At 47.6% G+C, this 27,093-nt stretch overlaps 1 protein-coding gene across 3 annotated transcripts; it reads right to left on the minus strand.

Annotated features, from left to right (window-relative positions):
• Window positions 1-515: 515 nt before the first annotated feature.
• Window positions 516-25,571, minus strand: PILRA (paired immunoglobin like type 2 receptor alpha). Of its 3 annotated transcripts, none has more exons than XM_010377705.2 (7): window positions 25,280-25,563; window positions 24,578-24,967; window positions 11,129-11,374; window positions 2,699-2,732; window positions 1,272-1,321; window positions 1,000-1,031; window positions 516-829 (listed from the first exon to the last, which is right to left on the minus strand). In XM_010377705.2, exons 1-7 carry the CDS (start codon window positions 25,332-25,334, stop codon window positions 707-709), a joined length of 930 nt encoding a protein of 309 aa, XP_010376007.2. In that variant the 5' UTR covers window positions 25,335-25,563; the 3' UTR covers window positions 516-706. The 3 variants fall into 3 exon arrangements, with proteins under 3 accessions (XP_010376007.2, XP_030787665.1, XP_010376008.2); XM_030931805.1 differs by having other exon boundaries at window positions 25,212-25,340; XM_010377706.2 differs by lacking the exon at window positions 11,129-11,374 and having other exon boundaries at window positions 518-829; window positions 25,280-25,571.
• Window positions 25,572-27,093: the final 1,522 nt, after the last annotated feature.

Here is a 27,093-nt window from a genome sequence, read left to right on the forward strand (position 1 = left end):
AGTGCATCTTCTACCTTATAGGGTTGTGAATGATGTCAAATGAGGTGATACTCTTGTTGTCACCATAGGGAAGACTGATCGGATTTGAGGGCAGGCTTTGGGTTTGGGCTGGCTACCAAGATTTGGGGACTCATGTTCCCTGGCCCAAGGAAGTCACTAAAAAAAGTACTAGAGGAAGGGTCTTGGGTGTGAGTTCTCTGTTAGAGTTCATTTTCACTGGGAGGGACAGGAGTTGAAGGTGATGTCAGTTTTCTCCTTACACACATTCAGGTCAGTTTTGGGGTTACTTTTAGTTTTACGGGCCAGGGCTGGGAAGGTGAAGAGAGAGCTGGAGTAGATGGCTTTGTTTCTGTCAGTTCTTTGGCTGGCCTCTGAGTCATCTGTATGGCCTTGGTTATTGTTGGAAGCTGTGGCCCTTCCCATTGGAAGTGTAGTGTACTCTAAAAAGGTCATTGTGCAGTCCTTTTTTACTTGTTTTAATGGATTCAGATTTTAAAAAATAGTTTTGAAGACAATCTTTTTAAATTTGTTACTTTATTGTTAATATACATTTTAAACTAGCAATGGCATCTCACTCCATTATCAAAGCTGGCGCTGAACTCCTGGGCTCACTCTGTTCTGCCTCAGGCTTCAGAGTAGGTGGGATTACAGGCCTGCGCCACTGTGCCTGGCCTCACCGTTCGGTCTTGAGAGGGCTGTCCATTGGTTAGGCCTTTAAGACAGAGTACAGAGTCTCATTCTGGGGGCTCTTGAGGGGATGGTGGCTGGGAGGTACTCTGGGTGAGGTGGAGCTGGAGAGGTCAAGGGAGGCATAGACGATGCCGTCGTCCTGGGCGAGAACCCAGAGAGAAAGAGTTAGACAGTGGAGATGGAGCTGTCCCCATCTTAGCGACAAGCCTACAATCTAACTCTCCTGCCCACACCACACTCCCCCTCTCCCTTCCACCCCACTTTCTCCAGGCTTCTCTAATTCCTTCAGGCCCTGGTCTGACTGCTTACCTTGGGATTTAGCTTGGGATCTGTATTTTGTCCTAGGAATAAAAAGCAAGGTGTGCCAAGGTCAGGTGGTGTGACAACCAGGGGAAAGAGATGGGCAGGGGGCTCTAGGAGTGAGGTTATCTGCTAGGTCAGGACCAGGGTCACATGGGGGCAAGGGGCAAGGAATGGAAAGAAGAAAACACTGAGAGGGGCACAGACCCAGGTAGTGGGTGTTTGGGGAAACAGGAAGGGCCAGGGGTAGAAAATGGGGAAGGATGGTGGTAAGGACTCACCTTCATTCCTGATATTCTCATATGGCTCCTCTGTGTTTTGGAAGGGTTCCCTGTATGGGAACAAGAGGATAGGAAATATGTTAGAGGCTGGGTATTTAAGACATGGGCTGGGTGGTGGCACCTGTAATCCCAGCACTTTGGGAGACGGAGGCAGGTGGCCATTGCTTGAGCCTAGGAGTACAATACCAGCCCGGGCAACATAGCGAGACCCTGTGTTTATAATAAATACAAAAACTAGCCGATGTAGTAGTGTGCGCGTATGGTCCAGGCTACTCAGGAGGCTGAGGTGGGAGGATCGCTTAAGCCCAGGAGCTCAAGGCTGTGAGCTATGATTGCGCCACTGCACTCCAGCCTGGGTGACAGAGCGATACCCTCTCTCAAAAATAAAAAAAAAAAAATGAAAAAAGAATTATGACATGTGTTAGGGGCTGGTTCTCTTTGGGGAGTGCTCTGCAACCTGTCCACCCTGCTCAGGATGGGTGTGATGGTTTTAGACTCAGAGGAGGCTGCTTGGAAGAGGAATTAGGGGCAATTTGTGTGTGGTCCAGCAGAGGTCCCTCGGTGCTCAGTGAGTTGGGTTCTTCTAGGGAAGCTGCTTGTATGAGAGGAACACAGAGAAGAAAAATAGGAAAGGTCAATCCTTGTTTTCTCTCTGCTGGCGCTGCCTTGGCTAAAACTGGGAGAAGCAAACCAATTGTGTGACTTTCAGGTCTTCTGATCAGGAGCTCAGGCTGGGTGAATGGATGGAGAAGGAACCTGGTGAGGGACAGGAGAAGGGCAGCCGACAAAAGCCAGCGCAGGAGAAAGGGCAGGGGTGATGCTTTCTTCCAGCAGGAGACCTACGGCCATGGAAAGGAGGGGCTAGAGGAAAGGAAAGAGAGGCAGGAGGGTGGAGAGGAAGAGCCCAGAAAAAGGAAAAGTGAGGCCCTAGCCTGGAGAGGGGAGCAAGGCAGAGGCTGGTGAGTCCCTCCTGAGCACACACAGGTGGAGAGAGGAGCTGGAGGCAGAGGAAGCCTGGGTCCCCAACCGCACATTCAGCAGGGGAACAGGACAGATTGAACGAGAGCAGACGATATGGAAAAGCTGGAAGATCCAGGCTGAGAGGAAGCAGGTGAAGAGCAAGAGAAGCTTAGTAACACCAGGAAAGGCAGGCAGAGGGCACAGATGGGCACTCCAGAAAAGAGACTCTAAGTGTTCATGCTGGAACCCGGAGTCCACTAGTCTAGTATTTAGGGGACAGAAACCCCGAGGTCAAGAGCCTGGCCCCTAGAGGACAAAGGAGGACGAGGATGGGTTAGTTGGGGATGCAACGACGGCTGTGGCAGGCTGGGTTTGTGGGGTTCTTAGCAGCACACTCCCTGTTTCCCAAACCAGGCCACTGCCTGCACATGCACCTCCCCACCCCCCTGGGGAGGCCCAGCACTCACCTGGCTGGGGTTGTGGCTTTAGTCCGCTGCTGACCTGTAGGAGGACCGACAGTGAGTCAGGATGGCATCCGGGTGATGGCAGTCTCCATCCCACCTTCTGTGCTGCGCCCTAGGCTGAGGCCCTCCTTAGAGGGACCAGCTGCTCCACCCAAACCCATCAGGAAGGGCCTGGGACTCAGCCAGCACCCTGAGGTCCCCACCTGTCCTCCCTGTTGTCCTCCACGTCACCTCCTGAGACCCCCTCACCCTGACCCCCTCCCTCGGTTTCTTTCTCTCTTGAGCTCTCTGCTCAGTCCCAACCTGGCTCCCTCCACCACTGAGCCCTCGCCCAGCCACTTCTCCCCTCCCCTCCCCTTCCCTTGACATTGGCACCCTACCCCACTCCCTCCAGGTCCTCAGGGAGACCACACCTGTGCTTTCCTTCTAGGTGACGTCTAGGTCTGCCCTCCAGGCTTGGGAGCTTCATGCTTGGGACTCATGTTTGTGGCTGTTGAAGTTCTGTTGCCACCACTAGGCCTCCCCTGGCTGGTCCCACCCTGAATCCTCTGCTGCCTCTCCCACTGTACCCTGCCCATCCTGTCCCCCTGGCATCCTTGCAGTGTTTCCCAAGCACTGGGCTCCTGGTTCACAGACATCCCCTCTACCATCCAACCTCTTCCCAGAAGGGCTTCACATCCACAGAGACACCCTCTCAACCCAGGCCTCAAGGTACCCCTCAACTCCAGGGACCTCCCCTTCCACTTCTACAGGACTTTTTTTTTTATGTTGAGACTGGGAACTCTGAAATACTAATTGCTAGTATCATTTCCATTCTGCAACTTTCTCTCCTTCCAGTACTCTTCTGTCCCTCTGTTTTTCCCCTCTCTCTGAAACTTGAACAGGTTATATTTTATTTTACTTATGGTAAAAAAAAAATGCTAGAATTCACTTTTAACCACGTGTACAGTTCAGTAGTGTTAAGTGTATTCACACTGTTATGAAACATCTCCAGAACCTTTTTATCTTGCAAAACTGAGACTATTTTAAAGAATCCCCACTCCCTCCTCCCTGCAGCTTCTGGCAACCACCATTCTACTTTCTGTTCCTATTAATTTCATATCTCTAGGTACCACCGAAAAACAGAATCATACAATATTTGTCATTTTGTAACTGCCTTATTTCACCTAGCATAATGTCTTCCAGGTTTGTTTATACTGTAATATGTGTCAGAATTTCTTTCTTTCTTTCTCTTTTTTCTTTTCTTTCTTTTTTTTTTTTTGAGACAGAGTTTTGCTCTTGTCACCCAGGCTGGAGTTCTGTGGTGTGATCTAGGCTCACTGTAACCTCTACCTCTTGGGTTCAAGCGATTCTCCTGCCTGAGGCTCCCATGTAGCTGAGATTACAGATGCCCACCACCAGGCCTAGCTAAGTTTGTATTTTTAGTAGAGACAGGGTTTCACTATGTTGGTCATGCTGGTCTCGAACTCCTGACCTCAGGTAATCCACCCACCTCGGCCTCCCAAAGTGCTGGGATTACAGGTGTAAGCCACTGCACCTGGCCCAGAATTTCTTTTAAAGACTGAATAGTATTCCATTATATGTATAAACCACATTTTGTTCATCCATTCATTTGTCGATGGACATCTGGGTTGCTTCCACCTCTTGGCCATTGAAAATAGTGTTGCTGTCAACATGGGTGTATAAATATTTCTTCAAGACCTTTCTTTTCAGTTCTTTTGGGCATGTACCCAAAAGTGGGATTGCTGGATCATATGGTAGCTTGCTTGCTTTATTTATTTATTTATTTATTTATTTATTTTGAGATGAAGTCTCGCTCCGTCACCCAGGCTGGAGTGCAGTGGCACAATCTCAGCTCACTGCAACCTCTGCCTCCTGGGTTCAAACGATTCTCCTGCCTCAGCCTCCCAAGTAGCTGGGACTACAGGTGCCTGCCATCACACCCAGCTAATTTTGTATTTTTAGTAGAGATGGTGTTTCACCATGTTGGCCAGGCTGGTCTCGAACTCCCGGCCTCAGGTGATCTGCCCGCCTCAGCTTCCTAAGGTGCTGGAATTTGAGGAGTGAACCACCACTCCTGGCCTTTATTTTTAAATTTTTGAGGAAAATTAAATCTTTTTTTAATATGATTTATTCTATATCATTTGCACTATTTTATACCCCCATCAACAGTGCACAAGGACCCCAATTTCTTCACATTCTTCCCAACGCTTGTCATTTACACACTTATTTATTTTTAATAGTAGCTATCCTTCTGGGTATAAGGAGATAGCTCTCTCTGGTTTTGATTTGCATTTCTCTGATGAATAGTTGGCCATTTTCATCTGCTTGTTGGCGATTTGTGTACTGTCTTAGTCTATTTTGTGAAGCTAATATATATAAGAATATCTGAGCCTGTATAATTTATAAAAAACAAATTTATTTCTTCTGTTGGACAAGAGTTTGCTGAAAAGTAAAACAAAGCAAAACAAAAATTATTTCTCACAGTTCTGGAGGCTGGGAAGTCCAAGATCAAGGTGCCAGCAACTTGCTTTTTTCTGTGTCTTCCAGAGGGGAGGATTACTGTGCCCTCACATGGCAGAAGATCACAAGACAGTGAACCCACTCCTGAAATCCCTTTTTATAATGTCATTAATCTGTTCGTCTGGCAGAGCCATCATGATCTAAGCACCTTCCAAAACACACTACCTCGCAGTTGTCACACTGGGGACTAAGTTGCCAATACATGATTTGAGGAGACACATTCAGACCATAGCATATATCATCTCCGGAGAAATGTCTGTTAAAATCCACTGCCCACTTTTAAATTGGGTTGATTTTTTTGTTGTTGAATTGTAGGAGTTTTTATATATTTTGGATATTCACTCCTTATTAGATATATAATTTGCAAATATTTTCCCTATTCTGTAGGTTGCCTTTGGATTCTTTTGATTGTGTCCTTTAATGAAAAAACATGTTTAAGTTTAATGTGGTCCTATTTGTCTATTTTTTCTTTTGTGGCTTGTGCTTTTGGTATCACAGACAAGAAATTATTGCCAAACTCAGTGTCATGAGGCTTTTTCCCTATGGTTTGAGGTCTTACTTTTAGGTCTTTAATCCATCTGGAGTTAAATTTTGTGTATGGTATAAGATAAGGATCCAACTTCATTCTTTGGTGTGTATATTCAGTTTTCCAATGCCATTTGTTGAAGAGATTGTCCTTTGCCCATTAAGTGCTCTTGGTACCCTTGTCAAGTCTTTTGACCATATGCGCAAGGATTTATTTCTAGACTCTGTATTCTATTCCATTGGTATATTGATCTATCTTCTTTTTTTTTTTTTTTTTTTCGATTCAGTTCCTTCTTTTTTTTGAGATGGAGTCTCACTCTGTCACCCAGGCTGGAGTGTCAATAGCACGATCTCAGCTCACTACAACCTCCGCCTCCCAGGTTCAAGTGATTCTTGTGCCCGGCTCATGGTGTGTAATTCTTTTGCCGTGCTGTTGAATATGGTTTGTTATTATTTTGTTGAAGATTTTTACATCAATATTCATCAGGGTTATGGCTCTGTAGTTGTTTTTTTTTTTTTTCTTCTTGTAGTATCTTTGTCTGGCTTTGGTATCATGGTAATGCTGACCTCACAGAATAAGCTTGGAAGCGTTCCAGCTGCCTTTTGTCATTATCCCACTGTACCTGTTCTTAGACTTCATTGAACTCTTATCACCTTGATAATCTACTTTTCTACAGATTATTCAGACTCCCTGCTGACCCCTCTGCTCTCCATTCCTGCCTTCTCACTAGCTCCTTGACCTGTGATCTCCTGTCTCTCTGCCACACTTAGCTGGCAAATCTTTAATCCTGGGGGTGTCTTATGGCGGAAATGCTATTTGATTACCCAATATCTATTCAATTATTCTTAGTTACAGAAAATTGATTTTATTTGGAGTGGGAGGATTCCCCCTACAGATAGCTGTGGGATATATGACCAAATTCTAGCCAATAAGATAAACTGGGGTGGGGGGAATCGGCTGTGTGGAGAGGGCTGGGGGCTCTCACACGTGAAGTTGTTAGGTCTTTCAGGAAGACTCTTTAAAAGAAAACAGATAGTTAAGGCATAGTGTTTTTTTTTTCCCCCCTTTCTTCCTTTCTCCTATTTTTTGCCAGGAACCCAGAAATAGTGGCTAGAATCCTTGCAGCCATCTTGGGCTACGAGGCAACCTTTGGGACAGAAGCCAGCATCAGGGCTGGTAAATCAGAAAGGTAGGAACCTGAGTGTCTAAGAACAGTGATGTGCTGTCTGCTTCCAGATCTGTTTACAAGAGGAAAAAATAACCCAGCTCTGTCTTGTGTAAGCCACTGTTACTTCTGGTCCCTGGTGGTAGCAACTGACAACAATTCCTGACCAACAAAAATCACTACGGTTTCAAAATTGAATGGTTGACTACTGCTGGGGGAAAATGCGCCATGCACAACGCTGCTATCATAGATTTACAGTTTCTCATCTGAGCTGAATCCTCAAACTCCACTTCCCGTTTCCTCAGTGATTATGTCAAACTTTCTCTTCAATTCCCTGACCCTCTTACTCATTCTCAGGAGGAAAACGCTGTGGTTTTTGTTCTGCAGAATTAAAAAAAAGAATTAAGTGGTTGATTTTAATTTTTTTTTTTTTTTTTGAGACAGAGTCTCGCTCTGTTGCCCAGGCTGGAGTGCAGTGGTGTGATCTCAGCTCACTGCAGCCTCGACTTCCTGGATTTAAGCGCTTCTCATGCCTCAGCCTCCCAAGTAGCTGGGATTACAGGGGCGCATCACCATGCCCAGCTAATTTTTGTATTTTTAGTAGAGAAAGGGTTTCACCCTGTTGACCAAGCTGGTCTTGAACTCTTGACCTCAAGTGATTCGCCTGCCTCAGCCTCCCAAAGTGGTGGGATTACAGGTGTGAGCCACCGTGCCTGGCCAGATTTTAATATTTGAATCCATGGCTTTGGGGCTTGGTCATACTGAGGAAGACTGTCTCTACTCCTTGAGTATGCAATAATCTCACATTTTCTTCTGGTACTAGGGTAATTTTTTTTCTCATTTAAATCTTTGATCCCTGTGGAATTTATTTTGGTACAAATTATGAGTTAAGGAGATAATGTTGTTTTTTCTGAGATGGCTACTGAATAGTTCCAGCACCATTCATTGAATTACTCATCTTTCCCCATTGATTAGAAACCTTTTTTTTTTTTTTTTGAGACGGAGTCTCGCTCTGTCACCCGGCCTGGAGTGCAGTGGCCGGATCTCAGCTCACTGCAAGCTCCGCCTCCCGGGTTTACGCCATTCTCCTGCCTCAGCCTCCCGAGTAGCTGGGACTACAGGCGCCAGCCACCTCGCCTGGCTAGCTTTTTGTATTTTTTAGTAGAGACGGGGTTTCACCGTGTTAGCCAGGATGGTCTCGAACTCCTGACCTCGTGTTTCGCCCGTCTCGGCCTCCCAAAGTGCTGGGATTACAGGCTTGAGCCACCGCGCCCGGCCGATTAGAAACCTTTTAACCAACTAAATTCCCACATATATTTGGGTCTCTTTTCATTCTGTTATACTTACATTTTCCTCTTTTCTTTCATTACTTTATCTGTGTATGAATATGCCAATATCGTACCATTTTGTCTTTTGTTTTAAATGTATTCATACGATGGTGCTCCCATGAGAGCCAGCGTTCCCTGGTTTAATGCCTACTGTTTAGTCATTCTAAGTGCTTATGCTCCTGTGGCACACCCTCTGCTAGATCTATTCTAAACACAGTACATTTAATCATCAGGACAACCCCACGTAGGTACCATTTTCACTCCCTTTGCCATGAGGAAATTGAGGTGCACAGCCTTTGTACCAGCGAGCCTGTTTCCCTGGTGAGGGTGTGAGGCCAGGATCTGACTGCAAGCAGCCCCGACCCCGTGCTCCTCCCCTCTGTGCTTTCATAGCTGATAGAGCAAATCTCCTTGCACTCTATTACCCAGACTGGAGTGCAGTGGTATGATCTCAGTTCATTGCAACTTCTGCCTCCTGAGCTCAAGCAATTCTCCCACTTCAGCCTCTCCAGTAGTTGGAACTACAGGTGCGTACCACCACACCTGGCTAAGTTTTGTATTTTTAGTAGAGACAGGGTTTCACCACATTGGCCAGGTTGGTCTCATGCTCCTGGGCTCAAGTGATCCACCCAGCTTGGCCTCCCAAAGTGCTGGGATTACAGGCATGAGCGGGAGCCATCACACCCAGCCCATTGCAAACGTTCTTGATGGTAACTTCAGATCAGCTTTGGAGGATGTTGGGGTGGAACTCATTAATGCCTCAGGCCTTGTCCTCTCTTTTGAACTGTAAATGTGTACTCTGAGTTTCCAATGGACAACTCTGCTGAGATGCCACATGTGGATCCCTAGTGTAATGGATCCCAAATTAAACGAGGCATTGTTCCCCTCCAAGCGTGATCTCTTCCTCTCTTCATCATTGTACTTGGTGATTTCATTACAGCCTCATCCACTCAAATGGAAACAGGGGCTTATTCCTGCTCCCTTGCCCCTACACCAATATAACAATCAACTTATTTAATTTATTGAGGTAAGGTTTTGCTCTGTCACCCAGGCTGGAGTACAGTGGCACAGTCACGGCTCACTGCAGCCTCGACCTCCGAGACTCAAGCAGTCTTCTCCTTCAGCCTCTGGAGTAGCTGGGACCACAGGCGCACGCCACCATAGCCAGCTAATTTTTGTATTTTCTGTAGATATGGGATTTTGCCAAGTTGCCCAGGCTGGTCTTGAACTCCTTGGCTCAAGAGATTATCCTGCCTCGGCCTCCCTAAGTATTGATATTATAGGCATGAGCCATCCTGACCAGCCAACCAAATGTCTTTATAAAAAAAATTTTTGGCCGGGCGCGGTGGCTCAAGCCTGTAATCCCAGCACTTTGGGAGGCCGAGACGGGCGGATCACAAGGTCAGGAGATCGAGACCATCCTGGCTAACACAGTGAAACCCCGTCTCTACTAAAAATACAAAAAACTAGCCGGGCGAGGTGGCGGGCGCCTGTAGTCCCAGCTACTCGGGAGGCTGAGGCAGGAGAATGGCGTGAACCTGGGAGGCGGAGCTTGCAGTGAGCTGAGATCTGGCCACTGCACTCCAGCCCGGGTGACAGAGCAAGACTCCGTCTCAAAAAAAAAAAAAAAAAAAAAAAAAAAAATTTATTATTTTTATATTTATTTGGAGATAGTTTGCTCTGTCTCCCAGGCTGGAGTGCAGTGGTGAAATCATACCTCATTGTAACCTTAAACTCCTGGGCTCAAGCAGTCTTCACATCTCAGCCTCCCAGTAGCTGGTACTACAAGCACAGGCTACCATGCCCAGCTAATTTTCTATATATATATATTTTTTTGTAGAGACAGGGTCTCCCTGTGTTGCCCAGGTTGGTATCAAACTCCTGGGCTCAAGAAATTATCTTGCCTCAGCTTCCCAAAATGCTGGGATTACAGGCGTGAGCCACTGCACTGCACCTCACCTCTTTGGTTTTATTACTTAATCTTTTCCAGGATCTGGCCCTTTCCCTCTCTCCACCTCACCCCTGCACTGCACTGACCCAGCCTGGCCCACCTCTGGCCACTCCTTCACAGACTGAGGTCTCTCACGGGAGCTGAGGTCACCCTTTACTGCTTCACGCTGCCTCTGGGATTGGAGGCTCTTGGGTGTGATTTCCAAGATCCCCTCCTCTCCCGCCTCCTCCACCAGCACTGAGATTCCTACAGCTCCTGGAATGGTTTCCTCCACCCGCACGGAAAGTGAGTGACCTCTACACCACCCTCACCACTTGCCAGGCTAATTCTTTTTCTTCTTTGAGACTTTTGCATATATCACCTCCTCTGGGAAGTCCTCTCTCTCTGATTACCTCTCCTTCCTCCCACCCTTATTAAGTGCTGCCATAGTTCTTTCTCAATGAAGCAATTAGTCCTTAAGGCAACTGACAACCCCACACCCCTAGTTCACTGAGAGCAGTCTATGGTTTATGCTTTATCTACTTTGCTTCTCCAGTTTCAAGCCAGGCCGTGGCAGGTGGGCAGTCGGCCAGTGCCTGCTGAGCTCAGCCTACTTCCGTTCCCTTCTGCTCTCTCTGTCCTTTTGCCAGGGGAGACCTTCCCCTCCCCAGGAACCTTCAGGGGAGGTAGATGCGTGATGACAGAGAGAACTGGGTGGGGATCAGCTGTGTGAAAAGGGCTGTGGGCTCTCATATGTGACCCTGCCCCGCCCCACTGCAGGAGCCTCACAAATGCAGACAACCCAGCACAGGCCATGAAGTCGGCCTCGGTGGGTTTGAGGGAGGCGGGCTTGAGGGGAGCAGGCAGGGTCTGCATATTTCAGAAGCCCCATAGCTGCAGGTAGGCTCTGAGAAACCCCCAGATGGGAGGCTTGGGGAGAGGATAGGTCCTGGGCACTTACCTTTCCTTCTCCTCCACCTGAGAAGGCAGATCAGTCCCAAAATCATGATTCCGAGCACAGCAACAGCCACTGTCACCCCCACGGCAGTTTTCAGACTTAGGTGCCAAGAGTCTGAGTGTGGTTTGCCCTGTGTGACCCTGAGGCTGGCTGTGGTGGTTGCGCTACTGGGCCTCCGGGTGGTAGTCATGCTGCTGGGCCTCTGGGTGGTAGTCATGCTGCTGGGCCTCTGGGTGGTGGTCGTGACAGCTGGGGAGAGATGAGCAATGAACAGACCCTCCCCTGGGGGTGCAGGGTGTCTGGGTGAAAGGCATGATGTGCTGATTTCTAGGTTGGGGGACATTAGTGGTGAGGGAGCTCCTCTCTGAAGCCCACACAGGGAGCGGGGAACAGGGTGACATGCTAACAGCTTTCAATGCAGACGACTCAGTTCATTTTATATTATTTTTCCCTTCCTTTTCCTTTCCTTTCCTTCCTTCCTCCCTTCCTCCCTCCCTCCCTCTTTCCTTCCTTCTTTCCTTCCTTCCTTCCTTCCTTCCTTCCTTTTATTTCTTCCTTCCTTTCATTTTATTTCTTCCTCCTCAAATTCAACTTAACAGGCAACTCAGTTAAAACCTGATTCTACACCAGTTATCAGTAGGCTGACCTCAGAACCTCATCTCCTCACTCACAAATAGGGATAACTAAATCACAGGATCAAAAAGAGTCTATTGTTGCAAATGCAGGTAACATAAAATATGTCATTTTAACCATTTCTACATGCACCGTTCAGTGGCATCAAGCACATTCACAGTGCTGTGCAACCATCACACCATCCAACTCCAGAACCTTTGCATCTTCCTCAATGGAAATATTTTATGTGTTAAACATGAACTTCTCATTCCTGTGTCCCGAAGTCCCTGGCAACCACCCTTCTACCCCTCTATTTTTTTTTTTGAGACGGAGGCTCGCTCTGTCATCCAGGCTGGAGTGCAGTGGTGCAGCCTCGGCTCACTGCAACCTCCACCTCTCAGGTTCAAGTGATTCTCCTGCCTCAGCCTCCCGAGTAGTTAGGATCACAGGCACATGCCACCACACCCAGCTAATTTTTGTATTTTTTTTCTTTTTTTAGTAGAAACAGGGTTTCACCATGTTGGCCAGGCTGGTCTCCAACTTCTGACTTCAGGTGATCTGCCTGCTTCAGCTTCCTAAAGTGCTGGGATTACAGGCATGAGCCACTGTGCCAAGCCAGAATTGTCTTAATAAGTGAGAACACATCTGTAAAAAACCTACTGTATATTGAAAATATGTTTTTAAGGTCACATTAATATATATTGACCTTCACATCCTACAAACAAGTTACACCTTCTTTATAGATGTTTCATGCACCCTTAAAAAATTGACATAGTACTCAGCCACAGGACAAAAAAATCAGGCTCCTTAATGTCTTCAAGTTAGGATGAACTAAAATCTTCGTCCACTCTTAAGAGAAATTACTAAAAGTGTAAATGCTATGTCTCTATTGGGAATTTAAAAATGTTTTAATTACTTAAAGGAGACATATATAATAACATACTGTTTAGAAAATAAAAACTAGAATAATACATATTTTAAAAAAGAACCCTGGTGTATGACTAAAGCAACACTCTAAGCTAAACTCAGTATGAAATGCTTTTATTACTTAAAATGGGAATAAATTTTTAAAACAAACATAATATTCAGTTTCCAAAGAAAAAACCCCAGAGAGGAGACAACTGTAAGGAAACTCAGAGTAAGAAAGTAATGAAAAGTTACATAGGAATAAATTTATTAGGGAATAGATAGCCACAAGCAAAATAAATGCAGAAACTGGTTATTTAAAGGAGCAACAACAAGGTAGACAAGACTAGCAAACCTAATGACAACAAAAGCCAGTTGCAATCATGAGTGAGTATATGCTTAATTATAGATTGTTAAATGTTAAAATACCTGTGAAATGGGTGTCTTTTGGGTTTTTTTGAGACAGGGTCTTGCTCTGTTGCCCAGGCTGGAGTGCACAATCCTACCTCACTGCAGCCTCCACCTCCTGGGCTCAAGTGATCCTCCCGCCTCAACCTCCTGATTAGCTGGGACTACAAGCATGAGCCTCTGAGCCAGGCCTGGGTGATATTTTTAAAAATTGATTTAAGAACTAGTATACCTTGGGGCCAGGCACAGTGGCTCATGCCTGTAATCCCAGCACTTTTGAGAAGCCGAGGTGGGCAGATCACCTGAGGTCAGGAGTTTGAGACCAGCCCTGGCCAACGTGGTGAAACTCCATCTCTACTAAAATTACAAAAATTAGCTGGGTGTGGTGGTGGGCGCCTGTAATCCCAGCTACTTGGGAGGCTGAGGCAGGATAATCACTTGAACCTGGGAGGCGGAGGTTGCAGTGAGCCAAGATCACGCTACTGTACTCCAGCCTGGGTGACAGCAAGATTCTGTCTCACAACAAATAAACAAAAAAAGTAGTATACCTTACCTATTTATGCCCAGTGTTCCATTATTGGAACGGTAAGCTTGTGTGAGTTATTTATATGCTACTGCTCACGGTCATCACCAAGGTCTGATCTTTCACACAAAAAATTTGCAGCCTCTGGCATAAATGGGTTAATGATCAGTAGACAAAGAAGAAATGAGAATGCTATGAAAGAACTACCTTTCATAAGGTCTCCATGCTCAGGAAGTTTTATAAATAAGTTCTTGTAAAAATTTAAGGAACATAGAATTCCCACATAGAAGTTTCCAGAACATATGGAAAACTATGCAATTTGAATCCATTTCATAAAAAGATACCATAATCCTAATGCTAATATTCATTCAAAAGTTTTTTGTTTTGTTTTCAAAGCTGGGCACTGTGGCTCATGCCTATAATCTCAGCACTTTGGGAGGTTAAGGTGGGCAGATCACTTGAGCCCAGGAGTTTGAGACCAGCCTGGGCAGCGTAGTGAGACCCCCTGCTCCCCTGGTCTCTATGATAAATACAAAAATTAGCTGGGTGTGGTGGCCCATGCTTATAGTCCCAGCTACTCAGGAGCCTGAGGAGGGAGGACCGCTTGAGCCCAGGAGGTTGAGGCTGCAGTGATCTATGAGTGTGCCACTGCACTCCAGTCTGGGCAACAGACTGAGACCTTGTCTCAAAAACAAAATTTTTTTTCTGTTTTTTTTTTTTTTTTTTTCTTTCTGACGTAGTGTCATTCTGTCAACAACAGAAAAAAGTGCAGTGGTGCAACCTCGGCTCACTGCAACCTCCAATTCCCGGCTTCAAGGGATTCTTGTGTCTCAGCCTCCCAAGTACTTGGGATTGCAGGTGCATGCCACCACACCCGGCTAATTTTTGTATTTTTACTAGAGACGAGGGTTCACCATGTTGGCCAGGCTGGTCTCGAACTCCTGACCTCAAGTGATCTGCCCGCCCCAGCCTCCCAAAGTGCTGAGATTACAGGCGTGAACCACCACGCCCAACAAAAAACAAATTTTTTAAAAATGCAGACTAATACAAGAGACCATTCAAAAAACTGATCTGAGTAGAGGAAAATGCCTGTTATTGGCCAGGTTTAGGGAGAGAGAAACTGTCATGCACAATGGGAGTATAAACGGGCAGAACCTCTGGGAATGCAATTTGGGACGATCTATCAAAAGGTAAAAGACCTATGTGTGCCCTTTGTTGCAGTTGTCTCAGTGCTGGGAATTTCTCCCATGCAAATGCTTGCCCAAGTATTCAAAGGCATGTGTTGAAGGGTGTTCTTTACATTATAGTTTGTGATGTGGCAACAATTTAACTGTCTTCAAATAGAACAGTGATTAAATAAATTATGATACATCACTACCATGGGATGCATGCGGCCATTTAAAAAGGCATTGCTGATTCAGAGCACAATGACTAGGAGTTAGCCCTGCTCTGCAAGGAGCAGTGAAAAAATTTTTTTAAATGGCCAGGTGCAGTGGCTCATGCCTGTAATCCCAGCACTTTGGGAGGCCAAGGCATGTGGATCATCTGAGGTCAGGAGTTAGACCAGCCTGGCCAACTTGGTGAAACCCCATCTCCACTAAAAATACAAAAATTAGGTGGGCATGGTGGCATGTGCCTGTAATCCTGGCTACTGGGGAGGCTGAAACAGGAGAATCACTTGAACCCGGGAGGCAGAGATTGCAGTGAGCTGAGATCATGCCACCTCATCCAGCTTGGGTGACAAGAGTGAAACTCCGTCTCAAAAAAGAAAAAAAAGAAAAAAAAATTAAAAAGGCATAGGCCAGGTGTGGTGGCACACAGCTATAATCCCAGCTGCTTGGGAGGTTGAGGTGGAAGAATCACTTGAACCTCGGAGGCAGAGGTTACAGTGAGCCGAGATCATGCCATTGCACTCCAGCCTGGGCAACAAGAGCAAAACTCCATCTCAAAAAAAAAAAAAAAAAAAAAAAAAGACATAGATGTATATATACTGGAATGAAAGAGATTCAAGTTACTTTAAGTAAAAATAGCAAGTTCTAGAGCAGCATAGTATGTAGTTTGATTCTATTTATGTTTTATGTCAGTATCTGTAAGAGAGAACACTTCCACACAAAGTGGTAGGGACTGGAGAGATAAGGTGAATGTTACCTTTTATTTAACTTCCTTCTGTATTTTTTAAATTACGTGTAAGTATTACCAGTACTTTTATTAGTTTTTAAATTTAACACTTTTTTTTCCAAGTTGTATCAGCACATAATTCAGACCCAACAAATTTCACATAACTTAGAAAAAAACAGCAGCCTCCTGCACCTGCCTCCTACTCCCTTCCAACTCCCCAGAGGCAACTATTTTCAGCAACTTTAGCTATTTATTTTGGTGTTAACCTCCTATTTCTAAACAGCATGCAAATATTGCCATTGCTTGATTTGCTTGCTTTAAGTGGTATCTACTCACTTCTTAGTACTGACATGGAGAATTTAGATCTTACACCCCCATTTTCTTTATCTGACTCAGCTTTTCAGCATTTGATACTCCTCACTCCCCCTTTTATGAAGTGAGTTATTCATTTGGCTTCTGGGACACCATCTCTCTTGGTTCTCCTGCCTCACTCTTAGCTCCTTCTGAGTCATCTCTGTTGATTTCTTTTCATCTGCCCAAACCTAATGTCAGGGCCCAGTCCTGAAACTTCCTCTCTAGCCACACTCACTTCCCAGATGATCTCATTCACCGCGTGACATTAAATATCAGTGGTATCCTGATTGGTCTTCCTCTGTCGCCCAGGCTGGAGTGCAATAGTGCAACCATGGCTCACTGCAGCCTCCAACTCCTGGGCTCAAGCGATCTTCCCATCTCAGCCTCCTGAGTAGCTGGGATTACAGGTGCACACCACCATGCCCAGATAATTAAAAAAAAATTTTTTTTTCTGTGGATAGCCTGAGCAATATGGTGAAACCCCATCTCTACTAAAAATGCAAAACAGCTGGGTGTGGTGGTGCCCTCCTGCAGTCCTAGCTACTCAGGAGGCTGAAGCAGAAGAATCACTGGAACCTGGAGGCAGGGGTTGCAGTGAGCCAAGATCATGCCACTGCACTCCAGCCTGGGTGACAGAGTGAGACTGTCTCAAAAAAAAAAAAAAAAACAATTTTTTTTTTTTTTGGTAGAGACAGGGTTCCATTATGTCGCCCAGGCTGGGTTCCAAGTTGATATATCCAGACTTTCCCCCTGCACTCTAGACTCAGAGATCTTACTACCTGTTCACACCTCCATTTGTATGTCTAGTAACGACTCAAACGTAAGGTGTCCAAAACAAAGTTCTTGATTTCCTCCCAAACCCATTCTTCCCCATTTCTCTACCTCAGTAAATGGCAATTCTGTCCTTCAGGATGCTCAGGGCAAGGACCTTAAGAGTCTTCCTTGCTTCCCTCCCTCTCATACCCTACATCCAATCCATCTGCAAATCCTGTCTACCCTGTCTTCAAAATAGAACCAGTATCAGCCACCTCTCACCTCATGCACTGCCATCTCGCTAAGCCAAGCTGCATCATCTCTCCCCGGTCTCCCTGCTTCTGACTTCGCTCACCTATAGTTTTTTCCTCCATAGCACAGCCAGAGGGATGCTTTTAAGCTATGAGTTGGGGCTGGGCATGGAGGCTCACGCCTGTAATCCTAGCACTTTGGGAGGCCGAGACAGGCGGATCGCCTGAAGTCAACAGTTCGAGACCAGCCTGGCCAACATGGTGAAACCCTGTCTCTACTAAAAATAGAAAAATTAGCCGGGTGTGGTAGCGGGCACCTGTAATCCCAGCTACTCGGGAGGCTGATGCAGGAGAATCCCTTGAACCCGGGAGGTAGAGGTTCAGTGACCCAAGACCGTGCCACTGCACTCCAGCCTGGGCGACAGAGCAAGACTCCATCTAAAATAATAATAATAATTTAAAAAAAAAAAAGTGTGAGTCAGATCTCAGCACTCCTGCAGGAAATGCTCCTTTGCTCCCATGGCACTCAGAGCGAAAGTGAGTTGTTTCCTTGGCTTTCAAAGCCACACAGGATCTTCCCCGCCTCCTGCAACCTCTGCCTCTTCCCTTTGGCTTCAGCCACACTTGTCCTGTGTGACTGGAACATTCTTCTCCCAGCCTCTCTATTATGTTCTACCAATCAATCTGTGTCTAGGCTGGATCTTCCTGGGGCTTCTCCAGGTCTGCTCCCCAGTTCTTCCATCCCTGCATTGTGCCTTTGGAGCTGGCCTTGGTGGACCCCATCTGTGGGCTCTCATGCCCTGTAACTTCTGACTCCAGAGGCCACAGCTCCTCTCAACACATTCCAGTCTTCTCTGGGCTCCCTCCCCTTGCTCTTCAGGCTTGCTGCTGGTCCCAGGGCACTTCCCCATCCCTGATTGGTTTCCCAAACTGTGCCTCACTCTAAGGTCTCCCCAGTTACCCTACACCAGGCTCTGCTTCATCTCACAGCAGCCTTCCGTGTTCAGTGTGAATACAGGACCACCCTTAGCAATCTCTGTCCCACTCACTCCACTTCAGTTCTCTTCTTTTCTCTTTTCACCATCACCTGACACATAAAAAGAATTGATCCATTTATATATTTATTCCCACACTCAAAAGTAAATTTCATCCTTGGGTGCATTTTTCGTTGTTTTGGTGGTGGTGGCTTTTGTTTTTTTTTTTCTTTTTTGGAGTCAGGATCTCACTCTGTCCCCCAGGCTGGAGTGCAGTAGTGGGACCACAGCTACTGCAGCCTTGACCTCCCAGCCCCAAGTGATCCTCCTGCCTCAACCTCCTGAGTAGCTGAAACTACAGGCATGTGCCACCATACCCAGCTAGGTTTTTTTTTTTTTTTTTTTTTTTTTTTTTTTTTTTTTTTTTTTTTTTTTGAGATGGAGTCTCACTCTGTCACTCAGGCTGGAGTGCAGTGGTGGATCTCAGCTCACCACAACCGTCGCCTACCGGGTTCAAATGATTCTTATGCCTCAGCCTCCCGAGTAGCTGGGATTACAGGTACACACGACCACACCCAGCTAATTTTTTTTGTATTTTTAGTAGAGACAGGGAGGGTTTCGCCATGTTGGCCAGGCTGGTCTCAACTTCTGACTTCAAGTGATCCGCCTGCCTCGGCCTCCCGAAGTGCTGGGATTACAGGTGTGAGCTACCACGATAGGCCGCACCCAGCTAATTTTTAAATTGTATTTTTTTAATAGAGACAGAGTCTTGCTATGTTGCCAGATTCTTGCTATGTTTTCCAGGCTGGTCTTGAACTCCTGGCCTCAAGTAATCCTCTTGTCTTGGACTCCCTAAGTGCTGGGATTACAGGCGTGAGCCACCGCGCCCAGCCCTTTAATGAAATTTTCTGTTTTTGCTATTGTATCTTAAATTTCCAAGAGCTTTCTTTGTGGTTTCTTTGTGGTTTGCAGGTTCCTTTGTAAAGCACCCCCTCTTATCACATGCACAGGGTCTCTTAACTTTCTGAATAGAAGGAGATGCTGAGTATTTTAAAATTTTATACTCCCTGAACTGTTTTGGTTTCTTCCAGGTTCCTCTTTCTGTTTTTCATGTTTGTTTTGTTCTTCGTGTTTCATGGAAGAAGTTTGTTTCACTTAATCATACAGGGACTCTAGCCTCAGGCTTCCCAGACACAGCTGAGGCCAAGGTATAGTCCCCGGTGCTGGGGGACTCAGTATGAGGACCAGACCCCAATCACCTTGCCAGTTATCCCTGGGGTGCTGCCCCAGAGGCCCTCTGGTTCATCTATTCTGGAAAGCAAACCTCTTGTCTTTGGGCTAGGGTGGGAGAATGGGGAATGGAGGTTTCCCTGCTTCTGAAGTAGATTTTCAATGTCCTCTAGTTTTTAGACCCATCTTCACTCCTACTTTCAGGGGTACTCAGGGCCAACATTACTGAACCTTTACAGAGTTTTGTGGTATAAATTGCCATTCATCTGGGTTTCCCAACACTGGCTTAGGGTTTAGCCCTAAACCAATTCCATTAGTCTGTTTCCAGCTTCTCAAAATTTGCTTTTGTACATCCAGTTCATATATTTCTTGTTCTTAAAGATTTCTTTCTTAAAAAATTCCCTTTGCTATTATGTTAGTAGATTCTGGGAAGGGGTGATGGTAAACATGCATATAACTCACTGTCTTGGCCAGATTTTATGCTTTTTTTTTTTTTTTTTTTCTGAGACAGAGTCTCCCTCTGTTGCCCAGGCTGGAGTACAGTGGTGCAATTTCGGTTCACTGCAACCTCCGTCTCCCAGTTCAAGTGATTCTTCTGCCTCAGCCTCCTGAGTAGCTGGGACTACAGGTGCTCGCCACCACGCCCAGCTAATATTTTTGTACTTTCAGCAGAGACGGGGTTTCACCGTGTTAGCCAGGATGGTCTTGATCTCCTGACCTTGTGATCTGCCTGCCTCGGCCTCCCAAAGTGCTGGGTTTACAGGTGTGAGCCACCATACCCGGCCACCTATGCATTACTTTTACAATGACAATTATTAAGGATTCAAAAAGTAATCTTGCATATTAATAACAAAAGGAAATATAGAGGGTAAAAAAATCTTTTTTTTTTTTTCCTGAGACAGGATCTGGCTCTGTCACCCAGGCTGGAGTGCAGTGGCATGATCTCGGCTCACTACAGACAGTTAAACAATCTTATAAGACATTGATATGCTCTTTGGCAGAACACTACCAAAGTTTACTGAGGGATATAAAATAGGACCTTGTTCCTGGGTGGGAAGATTGTGTATGAGCCTGATTTCGGTTTCTGTCAATTGCGTTATAGGTTTAATGCGACTGTGACTTAAAAGAGTGTTGTGTTTTTTGTTTTTGTTTTTTTTCCCCTAAACTGGATAAACTTATTCTAACAGTGGGGAAGGAACAGGCAGGCAACAACAGAAAAATATTTTTTGTTTTGCTTTGTTTTTTAAGACAGGGTCTTGCTCTGTAGCTCAGGCTGGAGTGCAGTTGTGAAATCACAGCTCATTGCAGGCCCAACCTCCTGGCCTCAAGCAATGCTCCTGTCTCAGCCTCCTGAGTAGCTGGGACCATAGGTTTGCACTACCACAACTGGCTAATTTTTTTTTTTTTTTTTTTGGTAGAGATGGGGTCTCACTGTGTTTCCCATGTTAAGTCTCAAACTCTTGGGCTCAAGTAATCTTTGTGCCTCAGCCTCCTAAAGTGCTGGGATTGCAGGTATGAAGCCACTGCACCCAGCCTAAAAAAGTTTTTGAGGAAGGAGTAATATGTTTGAGATGGAAATCGTCTTAGGCATTGAAACGTGATAAAGTTACAATCACTAAACCTGTGTGCTGATGTAAGAAAAGACAGATCAGTGAAACAGAATTGACTGACCAGAAACGGATGCTCTTCTACAAAAATAATTTTAAAACCAGGCCTAATGTATCAATAGAGAAGCAGATAAAAATGCAGTAAATGGGGTTGGGACAACTGATTAATTACTTCATATAAAGATCAATTGAGTTGTTTATGCCATATACCAAAATAAATTCTCACTACATACAATTTCTTTTTAATTAAGAATTTAAATATAAATATTTTCTTTTTCTTTTCTTTTCTTTTCTTTTTTTTTTTTTTTTTTTTTTTTTTTTTGATACAGAGTCTTGCTCTGTTGCTCAGGCTGGAGTGCAGTGGTGGGATCTTGGCTCACTGAAACCTCCTCCGGCTCCCAGGTTCAAGCAATTCTCCTGTCTCAGCCTCCTGAGTAGCTGGGACTGCAGGCATGCACCACCACACCCGACTAATTTTTGTATTTTTAGTAGAAACAGGGTTTCACCATGTTGGCCAGGCTAGTTTCGAACTCCTGACCTCAGGTGATCCACCACCTCGGCCTCCCAAAGTGCTGGGATTACAGGCATGAGCCATTGTGTCTGGCCAATATTTTCAACTTTTAGTGGAAATTGGGATTTTTGTGCTTAGAAATAAAACAGAAAAGTGACAAAGAACACAATTAGGTTTGGTTACAAAAGTAAAACTATGTAAAAAACATTAATAAGCCAACAACAAACTTAGTTCATATCTGCTACAAATATTCCTTTAGTTTGTTGTATCGTAGCATGGTGGTACTTCAGTTGGATTTTTTTGCCAGACACAGTGGCTCATGCCTATATCCCAGCACTTTAGGAGGCCAAGGTAGGTGGATCACTTGAGCTCAGGAGTTTGAGACCAGCCTGGGTAACATAGCAAAATCCCATAACTACAAAAAAAAAATACAAAAATTAGCCAGGTGTGGTGGTGCATGCCTGTAGTCCCAGCTATTTGGGAGGCTGAGGCAAGAGAATCACTTGAGCCTGGGAGATCAACACTGCAGTAAGCCATGATCACACTCCCTGGGTGACAGAGCGAGACCCTGTCTAAAAAAAAAGGCAGGGCAAGGTGACTCAACGCCTGTAATCCCAGCACTTTGGGAAGCCAAGGTGGGCAGATCATCCGAGGTCAGGAGTTCGAGAGCAGCCTGGCTAACACAGTGAAACCCTGTCTCTACAAAAATAAAAAAACTAGCCTGGTATGATGGCGAGTGCCTGTAATTCTAGCTACTCGGAGGCTGAGGTGGGAGAATCGCTTGAACCTGGGAGGTGGAGGTTGGAGTGAGCCAAGATTGTGCCATTGCACTCCAGCCTGGGTGACAGAGCGAGACTTTGTCTCAAAAAAAAAAAACAAAAAAACAAAACAAAACAAAAAAACTTTTTTATCTTATTATTTTCCTGTATTTTGTTTTTTATAATAAGCATGAATATTCAACTAATTGAATTAATTAAAAATACAATTTATGGCTGGGCGCCGTGGCTCAGGCCTGTAATCCCAGCACTTTGGGAGGCCAAGATGGGCAGATCACGAGGTCAGGAGATCGAGACCATCCTGGCTAACACGGTGAAACCCCGTCTCTACTAAAAAATACAAAAAAATAGCCAGGTGAGGTGGCAGGTGCCTGTAGTCCCAGCTACTCAGGAGGCTGAGGCAGGAAAATGGCGTAAACCCAGGAGGCGGAGCTTGCAGTAAGCTGAGATCCAGCCACTGCACTCCAGCCTGGGCGACAGAGTGAAACTCCATCTCAAAACAAAACAAAACAAAACAATTTATTAGTGAAGAAAACTACAACTCTGACCTATGCAGAGAAGTGAGAAAAGCAAGCAGGAATTAAGGAAAGAGGAAGAGAAGGCCTGAGAAAAACCCAAATCTCTCAGAAAAGGCCATTTAAGGAAATATGCAGGAAATCAAAGTTCAAGGCTGTCTTGCTTCATTTGGATTATGGAGCCGCTCTCCATCTGCTCCAAAACCAACACAGTGGTTAAGATGGTGTGGTGGTTTACCAGGGCACAGGCAGCGAGAGTGTCTATCCCTGCAGGGAAGAGTAATTTATCCGTGGCATTGTTTAGGGTTGCCAGTGCAAGTGATTAGAAAAAATAAACCCACCTGGCCAAAGATTAGTTTCCTAAAACATTTTCTACAGACAATGCACCCCCTTCCTGCCTGGGCCTGGGAGAAACTCCTCTTTCCCCACTGATCTGGAGACAGATAAACCTAGGCTCAAATTTCCCTGATGCCCTTTCTGAATAAAACAGAAGATCTATTAGTGCAACACATCCCATCGCTAGGTTCAAAAGTAGGTCAAGGCGAACACTATGGTCAACTCAATAGGCGAGGCCCTGTAGCTAGAGGTTAGGCGAGAAAGCTCTGCAGCTCACCATCCCTGTCATTGTGTTTGTTTGTTTGTGACAGAGTCTCACTTTGTCACCCAGGCTGGTGTGCAGTGGCTCGATCTCAGCTCACCTCAACCTCCGCCTCCCAGGTTCAAGTGATTCTCCTGCCTCAGCCTCCTGAGTAGCTAGGATTACAGGCATGTGCCACCATGCCTGGCTAATTTTTGTATGTTTAGTAGAGACGGGGTTTTGCCATGTTGGCCAGGCTAGTCTCGAACTCCTGACCTCAAGTGATCCACCCACCTTGGCTTCCCAAAGTGCTGGGATTACAGGCGTCAGCCACCATGCCCCGCCCTCACCATCCCTTCCAAATCCCATCTGCACCACTAGTGTGACATTGGGCAGCTATATAGGCTCTGTTAGCCTCAGTTTCCCTATCTGTAAACTGAAGAGAATAGCAGTTCCTCTTGCCATTGAGGAGTCTTGGTGAGGGTTCACTAGGGCAATGCACATGAAGCAATTTGCCAGGGCCATGCCATGATGCCTCAGTGAATGAGGGCTGCTGCTCTTGCTTCTGCAGACATGTCCCTTAGTGTTGGGAAGGACAGAGTAGCAAGACCAGAGTGGAGGACAGAGAGGGTACGGCTGGAAGAACCCAGGGGCTTGTCAGGGAGAGGGGGGGCTGCAGGGGCTGGGGAGAAAGTGAGGAGGGTAAAGGATGGATATAGGAGAAGAGGGATATGACAGGTGAGGGAAGAGGTGAGAAGTTTGGGGAGGAGCTGAAGGACACTTCTGGGAAGCAGAGGGGGAGAAGGAAGTGGGCAGATGGGAACCCAGGTTGACCCAGGGACTGCAGAGCTCCCAGGGCCAGTCACTGGGCACCTGCTGGGGGTTCCTGGATGAGCTCCTGACTGTGAGAGATGCAAGATATGGGGCCCACCCTGAGGCACTAACGGGGACTCCAGGCAGAGACAGATGACAGAGCGGGTGAGCCACACCCTGGAGAGATCAAATCTGCCGGGAGGTCATGGGGAGAGGCCAGGCTGGAGCCCCAGTTTGGAGAAAGAATGAAGGGTAATTAGAGGGTCTGGCAGATGCTGAGGCCTGAGGAGTGGGGGCGGGGCTGGATCTGGAGGGGACAGTGAGGGGAAAGCAGATCAGATGTGGAGACAAGGGGAAGAGAAAAGGGGAGAGGTGGCAAAGGCCTGAGGAAGTGTTAGTGGTCAAAGAGAGAACTTAGGGGTCGTCAGAAGAAGTGGGGTCTGAGGTGCCAGGGACGACGTCACCAGTGATAATAAAAGCCTCACTGCGGTGGGCAAGGTAGGTGCTGGGGCAGCTGGACTCACCCCGGTTGATGGTGAGTTTGGTCCCCTCGATGGACTGCCACTGCTGCCTCCCTGATCTCCGTGTGTCCAGCTGGACTCGGCAGAAATACACAGACTGGTCCTCCTTCCGCAGGTTCGAGATCCTGAGGAGCCCGTGGTCCTGACCCTCTGTCCAGTTCAGAAAGAGCCGGTTCGAGTAATCCTCGTGAATGAAAGCTGGCCTTGTTCTGTAGAAGAACTGCCCGTGGAAGTGGCCCCGTCTCCAGGATATTTTCATGTTGGGAGCTGTGGCTAACTCCCAGGGGTGATAGAAGGAGAAGGGAATTTCTACGGAGCCACCCATAGGGGCTGAGAGGTGTTTTGGTTGAGTGACCCCAAAAGGGCCGCTTGAACCGGATCCCGCGGAGCCACCTATAGGTGGGAGGGAGAGAGTGTGGGAGAGACCTTGAAGCCTCCGCAAGACACAAAGAGGGTGACCCTAGACCCTCCCGCACCTTCATCCACAGGCAGTCGTGTGACAGGTGGCTGGACTGACTTCTGGCCTGGGTCTCCCACTCTTCAGGCATGGGAGAGAGAGGATGGGGGCACCTGCCCCTGTGGGACCCATCCTTGTTTCCTGGTAGTGGGAGCCTGGGCCCTCCTCAAGATGTCCCACCTTTGTCTCGGGTTGGCCTCTCCTGTGGTTTGGGCAGAGCCCACATCTGGGCAGTCCTGGGCACTCACCAGGCTGCAGAAATGCTGGTGGCAACAGCAGGGGCAGCAGCAGGGGCCAGCCCATGGCCTTGCTCTCCTCCAGGGGATGGGGAGACCAGCAGAGCCGTCCAGGCAGGAGAGGGGCCCTGTGGAGGGGCCACCTGGGGGTTGAGGTGAGTGGGGGGAGCCGGGCTCAGGCTCCGCAGAGGGCTGTGGGGGCCAGGAGCCTTCCCCAAACCCGTGTACCTCCAGGGTGACCAGCACTTCCTTTATCCATCTGGCTTCTTTTCCCTTATTGCAAAAGGGCCTCCCTTGTGGTCAGTGTCAAGTCAGCCCTGCCCAAGGGCCCCAGTGCCCACCTCCTGCTGAGGGGCCGGGCCTGACCTTGGTTGGCTGGGCCCCTCCCACCTGGATCCCCGTAGCCCCACCTCACTCAGCCTCACTTCACTCAGCCTCACTTCTCATCCTTCTCTCTGCCCAGGGCCACCACAGGCTCTTTCAGGGAGAGGAAAGGCAGGCCTGAATCTCTGCCCTTCTGTGTCCCAGATTCAGTCCTCAGGGAGGACTAGGAGGAGGAAGCTGGTGGAGGTCACAGGCACTCAGACCCCAGCCCAAGCACCAGAGTCCCCAGCTTGTCCTCTGTCCCTCTCCCTCCCCGGCAGGGACTCCCATGCAGTCCCCAGGCACCACCAGGGCCCAGCTGGCCTCTTCCCATCCCAGGCCCGCTCCCTTGGTGCAGGGACCACGACCTTGCTCAAGGGGTGAGGGGGCTGATGGTCCCCTATACAGACTGGTTCTTCTGGAGGCCACCCCTTCGCACCCTAGACGTGAGACTGGATCTGCAGGCTCCCCTCTGACCTCCCCATCCTATGCAGGTGGGGACAGGGCTCCAAGAAGCACTGCCCCAGGCCACGTGACTTGCAGTGGCAGTTCCAGGACTGGAGCTCCCTCTACCCAGACTTCTGGGCCTGGCTGAAGGGCAGAATCTCTGGGCCTCAACTTCTGAGTGCAGGACAGGAGGCTGTCCCTTCATACAGCACCTCAGGTCATTCCCTCCACACACCTGAGCCCTTGGCTGATCCAGAAGCTTCCTTGGACACAGAAGGAAGTGAAGGCTCAGAGCAACAGTGGGCACCCCGCACACAGTCCTGGGCCCATCTCTAACGGGTTTCTGCTGGCCTTTGCCTGGGGTGGTCGCTGGAGCGGGAAGCTTTGGTGGCCTACAGGGCTCCCTCCGTAGGAGACTCTGCCAACCCTCTCCAGGGTGAGGTGGCCCCTCCAGCTGAGGGGCCCTGGGGGCAGGAAGACAGGATTTCATCAGAGGAAATGGCATCAGCCTTCTTGAGACAGAAGCAGGCAGGGACGGGCCTCCCTTCTCAGTCTCTTCCCTGGCCCCAGTAGGCTCCTCTGTGCTTCCCAGGGCCAGCCAGGCCGCCCTGCCCTCCCTCCCTTCACAGGCCTGAGGAAACATGTTCCCCCACGCTCAGGAAACCCCTCCGTCTGAGCCAGGCCCTCAACACCTCATTCTCCCCATTCAACCCACAGGAAAACGGAGGCACGGGGGCTTTGGGCTGAACTGGTCCCAGCTGGAAAGATGGGCTGAAGAGAGGACAAGGGACCCCCTGGCTATCTGGGCAGGGCCTCGAGAGGGTGGTCCGTCCTGCCTGAGGACCTGGCTGAAGGGTCACCTGCTTACCAGGCCGTCCAAGGTGGGGGCCACATAGAACTTACAGCCAACAGCCTCTGGGTAGCTCTGGAGGGCACATGCTTCCCAGGGCCTTCTGCCCCAGCGCTGCCACGTGCGATCTCCTTAGATGCAAGGTACACATTGATGTCACTTTCAG

This window comes from Rhinopithecus roxellana, chromosome 6, assembly GCF_007565055.1.
Source record: "Rhinopithecus roxellana isolate Shanxi Qingling chromosome 6, ASM756505v1, whole genome shotgun sequence".
NCBI lineage: Eukaryota > Metazoa > Chordata > Mammalia > Primates > Cercopithecidae > Rhinopithecus > Rhinopithecus roxellana.